The sequence below is a fragment of the Eschrichtius robustus genome, chromosome 14 (assembly GCF_028021215.1).
Source record: "Eschrichtius robustus isolate mEscRob2 chromosome 14, mEscRob2.pri, whole genome shotgun sequence".
Classification (NCBI taxonomy): Eukaryota; Metazoa; Chordata; class Mammalia; order Artiodactyla; family Eschrichtiidae; genus Eschrichtius; species Eschrichtius robustus.
The window spans coordinates 32,786,531-32,795,951 of NC_090837.1; the positions used below are offsets into that span (position 1 = coordinate 32,786,531).

Here is a 9,421-nt window from a genome sequence, read left to right on the forward strand (position 1 = left end):
CCCTGGTCTGAGCCCCAACCTGGCCTCTGTGGACTCTTGTAATAGCTGCCAGCCTGACACCTGCTGTCACCCTGGCCCCATCTGATTTGCTCTTCACATCACAGGTTCTTTTTAAGATATAAATCCAGCCATGCCCATCCCCCTTCTTAAAACCCTCCCGTGACTTCCCACTGCACTTACACTGAAATCCGCCATGCTCTCCTTCCCCTGTCCCCATGTGCCTCAGTGACCCTGTGCTCCCTTCTGTGGGAAGACACCCAGACGAAACCTTCCTCCACCCCTATATGGTGCCATCTCCCACGTGGCCCCCTTGGGGATTCCCGGCCGACCACCAGAATCAAACAGTTGTTTTCACATACTCTGCACTGTCTGAAAACGAAATGCAGGCCTTTCCTGCAGAGGTTTGTGGGGCTTCCTCCTGTCTTTCATTCCGGTCTTAGAAATAACCACCTTTCAGAGTGGCCTGCCCTGACTACTCAATGTAGCCACCACTTGGGCCTTCACATGACCCAGTTTTAACCCTCTGATATATTTCTGGTGTTAGTTTCAGGGGGGAAGGGACCTTCCTCTGTTCACTGCCTGATCCTCTGCTCCTAGAACTGTTCCTGGCAGGTGGAGGTACACAGTAACCATGAGTTGAATGAATGGATAAGTAAATGAAGGGATGAATGACCTGAGATGTTAAATATAAATGTTGAAATACTTATTGGGGTCTCTCTTTGAGGTTATTTTAAAGAGTAAAAGTGAAAGCATATTCCTGAGAGCTGAGCTCTTGCTTCCCTCCAGGCTCTCGGTCCAGCTAAGTATCCGAACGTTCGCCTCCAGTGGCCTGGTTTACTACATGGCTCATCAGAACCAGGTTGACTACGCCACGCTCCAGCTGCACGGGGGCCGCCTCCACTTCATGTTCGATCTTGGGAAGGGCAGGACAAAAGTCTCACACCCTGCGCTGCTCAGTGACGGCCAGTGGCACACGGTACGCTCTCAGGAAGCTGTCATCACTCGTTCTGAGTTTTGCTCCACCTGTCCCTAGTGTCCACTCCATTTCACGGTAGTGGGATCATCCCCTTTGATTTCCAGCTTGCTTTGTGTCTGATATCTGCCCCATAGAATGTAAGCTCCTTGCGGGCAGGGACCTTTTCTGCTTCTGGAAATATCCCCAGGGCCTCACTCAGTGCCTGACACTTAGTAGGCACTCAGCAAACATTGGTAGAATGAACAAAAGGCACCAGAAATGTCCTTGGCTTGATGAGAAGTAAATCAAGCCCAGGGTGGCATGAATGGGCCAAACCTGACATCATGGCATTTGTGTCCTTGTGGCTAGGACTCTGGAGCACACTGTGTTCTTTTTTTTTTTTTTGAATTTTTGAATTTTATTTAATTTATTTTTTTATACGGCAGGTTCTTATTAGTTATCCATTTTATACATATTAGCGTATACATGTCAATCCCAATCTCCCAATTCATCACACCACCACCCCCTGCCCCCCGCTACTTTCCCCCCCTTGGTGTCCATACATTTGTTCTCTACATCTGTGTCTCAATTTCTGCCTTGCAAACCTGTTCATCTGTACCATTTTTCTAGGTTCCACATATATGCGTTAGTATACGATATCTGTTTTTCTTTCTGACTTACTTCACTCTGTATGACAGTGTCTAGATTCATCCACGTTTCTACAAATGACCCAGTTTCGTTCCTTTTTATGGCTGAGTAATATTCCATTGCATATATGTACCACATCTTCTTTATCCATTCGTCTGTCGATGGGCACTTAGGTAGCTTCCATGACCTGGCTATTGTAAATAGTGCTGCAATGAACATTGGGGTGCATGTGTCTTTTTGAATTATGGTTTTCTCTGGGTATATGCCCAGTAGTGGGATTGCTGGGTCATATGGTAATTCTATTTTTAGTTTTTTAAGGAACCTCCATACTGTTCTCCATAGGGGCTGTATCAATTTACATTCTCACCAACAGTGCAAGAGGGTTCCCTTTTCTCCACACCCTCTCCAGCATTTGTTGTTTGTAGATTTTCTGGTGATGCCCATTCTAACTGGTGTGAGGTGATACCTCACTGTAGTTTTGATTTGCATTTCTCTAATAATTAGTGATGTTGAGCAGTTTTTTATGTGCTTCTTGGCCATCTGTATGTCTTCCTTGGAGAAATGTCTATTTAGGTCTTCTGCCCATTTTTGGATTGGGTTGTTTGTTTTTTTAATATTGTGCTGCATGAGCTGTTTATATATTTTGGAGATTAATCCTTTGTCCGTTGATTTGTTTGCAAATATTTTCTCCCATTCTGAGGGTTGTCTTTTCATCGTTTGTAGTTTCCTTTGCTTTGTAAAAGCTTTTAAGTTTCATTAGGTCCCATTTGTTTATTTTTGCTTTTACTTCCATTTCTCTAGGAGGTGGATCAAAAAAGATATTGCTGTGATTTATGTCAAAGAGTGTGCTTCCTATGTCTTCCTCTAAGAGTTTTATAGTGTCTGGTCTTACATTTAGGTCTCTAATCCATTTTGAGTTTATTTTTGTGTATGGTGTTAGGGAATGTTCTAATTTCATTGTTTTACAGGTAGCTGTCCAGTCTTCCCAGCACCACTTATTGAAGAGGCTGTCTTTTCTCCATTGTACATCCTTGCCTCCATTGTCATAGATTAGTTGCCCACAGGTGCGTGGGTTTATCTATGGGCTTTCTATCCTGTTCCATTGATTTGTATTTCTGTTTTTAGAGCACGCTGTGTTCTAACCGGCTCCAGGCTCAGCCTCCTCTCAACACCAACTGTGTGAAAACCTGAGCCATCCTTTAGGATTTCATTCAGGTTATTACTGCTATTTCTCACATTCCTTAGAAATTATGCATGTTTTCACATTGCTCTAGGTCAAGACAGAGTACTTTAAAAGGAAGGGCTTCATGACGGTTGACGGCCAGGAATCGCCCATGGTGACCACGGGGGGAGATGCTACCACGTTGGACGTGGAAGGAAAGCTGTACCTAGGAGGCCTTCCCTCCGAGTACAGGGCCAGGAACATTGGAAATGTAAGCAGCATTTTCTCTGTGGGCCCATTTTGCCTTTATTGTGGTTGTGTTTGTTTTGTGGAGGAATATGTTTATGTTTAAATTATCTTGTTTGGGCCCAGGGCTTGGCTGCAAGATGCAAGCCTTTCAAACCACATTCCTAGATTGTGTGTTGGAGCTCCTCCTTGAAGCCCAACCGGCCTTCCTGCTGGTTAGTTAACAAACAGTTCCCTTTCTACAGCCACTTAGCCCCAGTACAGTGCAGGAAAGTCTGGCAAATTTGTATTTGCAGATTAGAAAACCCCACATTCTTGATTTCCACAATATTTACTCAAAATAATATAAAACCCTTTTACTACATTATAGTAGCTTTAAGTTAGACATTCATGTGAAGTATTGTGGCAATTAGATTTCTAAAGCCGAAAGGTAGTATTTTAATGTGTTTTGTCGAAGTGTAGGGAAAATTTGTGCTTGCCCTTCTCATTGTCCTCACCATCATCTACTCCTGCATCATGTGGCTCAGATCACCCACAGCATCCCCGCTTGCATTGGGGAGGTGACAGTGAACAGCAAACAGCTGGACAAGGACAGCCCAGTGTCTGCATCTGCAGTAAACAGGTGTTATACAGCGGCCCAGGAAGGAACTTTCTTTGAAGGAAGTGGATATGCAGCCCTTGGTATGTATTATCAACAATCTTGAAAGAAATCTCTGGGACGCACCTGCACTCTTAAGATGATATGGATCCAAGAATTATATGATAGGACAGGACCCACTGCACAAGCTGCAGCAAGACCATGTTTCGTGAATTGTTCTAGTGTATTCTGGTTTCTCAGCTCCTAGTGTAAAAGCCTTCTCACCTCTTATGCTATCCAGATGGCTTCCTCCCACCAGGAGTGGTGCCACTCCAGACAGAGTGCAACATGTCGTGCTGGTGTCATCTGTACTTTCCCCAAATTTACATAAGGCATACTTTCCCTGTCCAAGTTAATTAGGACCTTTGAATTCAAAATCAGTAGCATAAAATGTCTGGACCAGCCAGCCAAATGTGAGTCAGATTTGATGAAGAAATTAACTCCATTTAGACTGTTGAAATATTAATCAGTTATAAGTAGAGGAATGTAAATATCTAAAATGCCTTAGAATGTAGAGTCCTCAAGGTTTAGAACTAGCCCTTGTAATATATCTTACATTCTCTCCCCATTTTAGATGCCTGCTTTGCTGGTTAACTTCCTGTTTGCACTCAGAACCGTGCTTCTCTGGCCCCTGTTCTTCTTTCTATCACAGGGAACTAATTTCTGGGCTCCTTTGCCCTGGGCTTCCAGGAAGGCTCTAGTGGAAGATTGAGGTTGGGAGGGTGGAGGGGGACAGCCAGCAGGCTTCCTTCCTTCACTCTGTGCTTCCAAGATCTAGTAACACCACCTTCTCCCATTTTTCCTTCAGCCCTGGGCACGGTAACAACTGCCTGCTATTGCTAATATCCCTAACTTATCTCAGCTTTTTTATTACCTGAATGAAAAATTCATTCAATTAAAAGAAAGCCTAGTGTGGACTCCGACTAATGTACTCAGCAAATAATGACATACCCAGTAAGCAGGTACTGGGAAAATAAAGTGCACTCTTCCTGGATAGATGATGATGGAGTTACGTGGATCAAATCCCTTGTGATTTTTTTACCCCTGTGGCTGTAGCTGAGAGAATGTGCCTGCCTCAGCTCTAGTCAGCTTCGTCCTACAGAGGTGCAAGCTGAGGCTCGGGGGTTGGAAATGACTTGCTGGTGGGGGTAGAGCTGGATTCAGAGAAAGAGCTGCAGCCAGCTCTCCTGACCCTCATCAGGAGCCCAAATGCACAGCCAGCCAGCCCAGCCTGAGGCCATTCTGAGCCTGGGCCTTCCTGGGCAGGGCAGGCCTCACCACCATCTGGGGGTCTTCCTTGGTTTTTCAGTTAAAGAAGGCTACAAAGTACGATCAGATGTGAACATTACGCTGGAGTTTCGTACCTCCTCGGAGAATGGTGTCCTCCTGGGGGTCAGCAGCGCCAAAGTGGATGCCATCGGATTAGAGATTGTAAATGGCAAGGTGGGTGCTGAATCCGGATGGGGTCCCCCCGCCTTGCCCCAGTGTCAGAGACAGAGCAGTTAAGAAACAGTCGACATATCTAGAACCAAATTTCCAATTATTCACTTTAATGGAATGGAGAAAAGGTTGATTGATATTTAAAAACAGATAATCCTAAAAAAGCTTTTTAAAAATAATTTTTTATATTTTTGAAATTAAATGTAAAGCAAAACTGCAACTACAATACAAAAAACTTTTTTTTTCCCTGAAAACCATCTGAAAGTAAGTTACCAACCTAATGCCCCACTCTCCCTAATATTTGTTAACTTTTTATTTGGAAATCATTATAGATGATAAGAAGTTGCAATGTAATGTACAGGGAGGTTCTCGTGCGCCCTTCACCTAGGTTTCTCCAGGGTTAGCATACTGCATAACTAGTACATCAAATCTATGAAACTGACATTGGCTCAATCCACAGAGGTTATTCAGTTATGCTAGTTATATGTGTTTACAAGATGTGTGTAGCTCTTCACAATTTTATCACACGTGTAGCTTCATGTAACCACCACAATCAGGACAATGGTACCATTACCACAAGGCTCCCTCAAGCCACCCCCTTCATATCCACACTGACTCCCTCCCCCTGCATCTCTCACCCCTGGCAACCACTGATCTGCTTTCTGTCGCTCTGATTGTTATTTCACAACTGTTACATAAATTAAATCATGTAGTATGTATTCTCTTGAGATTGGCTTTTTACACTCTGTCTCATTTCCTGGCAGTTCATCCAGGTTTGTTGTGAATATTGACGACAATTCATTTCTTTTTATTGCAGAGTATTCCATAAGATGGATGTACAACAGTCTAATTTTTTTAATACAAAAACATAATTGTTTTCTATAACTTCCTTATCCCCAGAGGGCCAGATGAGAACTTGGGAAGATCTGCTATACCACTCATCAGACATGGGGAGTCAAGGTGGTGGTCTCTCGGGTCCTCTCTCTCCCTAATGCACTTTTACTGCACTGTGGTCAACTCATGTTGTTGTGGGACTATGATGTTTGACTCTTCCTGAGCTACTTACTGCCTCCTGGAAGGCAAGGAACAAGTCTCTTGATTCTCCCAAACTTATTAGCTTGTTTCTCACATTTCCCTACTTACTCTCCACTGGGACTTTGGCCCCTAGGACATCCTAGAATGGGGGTGGGGAGGATATAATAAAGTCACAAGTCCTTCACCTCTTCTCCCCCTTTATGTCATCTTCATGTTGAAACAAAAGTGCCTTTACATCCTATTGCTGCCGCTCTGCACTGTGGCTTATAGCCAACATCTTTTCTTAGCTGTACTTCAAAAGAATTTTGAAATTTTTTTTATCCATTTGCACATTTTTTAAAAATTTATTTATTTATTTATTTTTGGCTGTGTTGGGTCTTTGTTGCTGCATGGGGGCTTTCTCTAGTTGTGGTGAGCGGGGGCTACTCTTTGTTGCGGTGCGTGGGCTTCTCGTTGCGGTGGCTTCTCTTGTTGTGGAGCACGGGCTTCAGTAGCTGTGGCTCACAGGCTCTAGAGCACAGGCTCAGTAGTTGCAGCTCACGGGCTTAGTTACTCTGCGGCATGTGGGATCTTCCCAGACCAGAGCTCGAATCCACATCCCCCGCCTTGGCAGGCGGATTCTTAACCACTGCGCCACCAGGGAAATGCCATTTGCACATTTTTATGTGACATCTGAAAAATGTTATCAGAAGTGTAACAGTTACAAAAATGTAATTTCTGATGTACTGTATATTTTACCTCTATTATTGGCTTATTATTTATTGTTCTTTTAAAAATATTTCTAGTGGTTGCCCAAGTCTTTACAGTATATCTCTTTAATTTGTCACAGTCTACCTTGAAATGAGTAGCTTCACATATAGCATAAGAACCTTACAACAGGATAGTCACAATTCTTCCCTCTCACCTTCTGCAGGTCTCCAATTTTTTGTGCTACCACTTGCTGCAGTAGAGCATCTATGGTTTGTCAGAAGGGAGTTAGTAAATGTTCCTTCACAGGTGCTATAGCAACTTCTAGGAACTGACACCCTCAGTAAACCCACGGGCTCCTGTTGTGCTGAAAATGAGGCACTGATCTGAGGATGCAATGCTAAGATCGTGGCTCAGGCTTGTTCCCATGGAGGTGGCCATTTTCCGTTCTGAAACCTCGGGAATAGGATAGCATCAGAATCCTTACGAGGCTATTTTTCAAAACCATTGTTTGTTTTTCATAGTTAGCCCTCCTTTTTAGAAGAATGCTCTGATTTTTTCCACTCCAAGAACATTATGTGAATGGACTGTGTTCCTTAAATAGGGAAAAATTCACCAAGATATTTGCTTGTGTCTATTGTTTGTTTAGCTCTTGTTTCATGTTAACAATGGTGCTGGTAGGATAACAGCCACATACGAACCCAAAGCTCCCAATACTCTCTGTGATGGAAAATGGCACACGCTTCAGGCAAACAAAAGCAAACATCGCGTGGTTCTGATTGTCGATGGGAATGCAGTTCGAGCTGAAAGTCTACACACCCAGTCTACCTCTGCTGACACCAACAATCCCATTTATATTGGTGGCTATCCTGGTGCGTATGTCGTCTCCTCTGCTCATTCACTTTTGAGGGGCATTGCCACTGGGGAAAGTCTTATTAGTTCATGTGGGTATAGAACAGGGATGAAGAAAAATACATGGCTTGGGTGATAAGTCCTTTACCGTTTTAGAAAGTCTATTTCAAATTCCTAGGAATTCTTGGAAAAATTAAAATAATCTACACATATAAGGTGATCACTAGGTAAGACTCCGAGAACATCAGATGTGATGTACAGGAAGCTGGATGACTTCACTGAGAAAGATCTTCCCAGATGACCCCTAAGTTGGGAATCATTTTAGGGGTCAGTAATCATTTTAGAGGACAAACATGTGTCTTATCCTCTCACATCGATTTTTGGATTCAAAGTATGCATTTTAGATGTTCCAAGTAATTGATACAAATGTTAATAAAATAAAAATCCCTTTTATGACTTTTTAAGTCACTATACCTTAAAATTGTTTATTAATAGTTTTCTATGAATTCTGCTATCACTGAAGCCACTTATGTAGAAAAGTATTCTTCTAATTTTGATCTGGAAACCACAAGAAGTTATTTTTGTTCCTATTGTGCTACCTATGTCATTTAACAAAATTTAACACTATTTATCTTCTCTTCTTTCCTAAACAGCTGATGTAAAGCAAAACTGCCTGAGCAGCCAGACCTCCTTCCGGGGCTGTTTGAGAAAGCTCACTCTAATTAAGGGCCCACAAGTGCAATCCTATGACTTCAGCACAGCTTTTGACCTACAAGGAGTTTTCCCTCATTCCTGTCCTGGGACTGAGTCCTGAACTTTGGGGAACTCCTCAGTTGGGAATCATCATTTATATTTTGAGGAGAATTATTTGGTGAATTAAAACCTTTACAGTTCAGATTTCATTTCCAACTCAGGTTAAATGTTTCCAGAGAGAAATTTTTTGTTTATGTCAAACTAAAACCACATGTACAACAAATACCTCTATTAAATAGTTTAAAATGTAAATTGAATTCACTGGCTGTTTTTTTAAAGTTTTTTAAATGAAACTTTTAAAATGTTGAATATTCTATTGATTACTTGACAGTATTTCATGTTTTGCATTTTGAACTTTTAAAAAATAAAATATCACTATAGACGATAATAGATTAGAGCAGAGTATGAATACTTTCATTTCGTTATCAGGATGTTAAGCTCCAATTCCTACAAAGAACAAGTATTCAATAATACTACTGGGTACGTTCCAGCAGAGGGCACCAGCTGTTTGCCCCAAAAGCACTTTAAACAGCTCCAGCAAGTCACAGGGCAAAGGGAACATAGGAAGAAGGCAGAGCCTCCTCTAGATATATCCTTGTTTGGTAAGGACCTAACCTAACAGAGTATTTTGCAAGACAAAAAAAAAAAAAGTGGCATCATAACTAGTTAGCTCTTCTTTTACTGTTAATTTTATTTTCACTCCTTGGGATGAGACAGTTTTCCTTGATCAGCTACTTTTTCTGGGAGAATGTGTGTAAATTCCAGAAGAAGGAAAATTTTAAAGCCATAAATATATTTTAACAAACTAAGCAGTTTTAAACTAAGATCTCTGAAGGATCATTTAATTCCCTGCAAATATATTTTAGTTCTGCTCTGCAGCCGTGGCTGGAGTCAAAATGGCTACTATTCCATTTGCTTCAGAAAAATGATTGCACTTTGCAAATGCTTACTTGAAGAGAGGTCTTTACCACTCTTAGAAATGACCTGCTTTTATAACATGGAAGGT

General features: G+C 42.1%; 1 protein-coding gene across 1 annotated transcript in view; it reads left to right on the forward strand.

The window, feature by feature from the left end:
- Positions 1–8,587, forward strand: part of LAMA1 (laminin subunit alpha 1) — a 145,490-nt gene extending 136,903 nt beyond the window's left edge. Inside the window, 6 exon segments of the mRNA XM_068562441.1 lie at positions 787–976; positions 2,878–3,036; positions 3,539–3,692; positions 4,958–5,091; positions 7,460–7,682; positions 8,316–8,587. Of these exon segments, the coding sequence (XP_068418542.1) occupies positions 787–976; positions 2,878–3,036; positions 3,539–3,692; positions 4,958–5,091; positions 7,460–7,682; positions 8,316–8,476 (1,021 nt within the window). The 3' untranslated portion in view covers positions 8,477–8,587.
- The last annotated feature ends 834 nt before the right edge of the window (positions 8,588–9,421 follow it).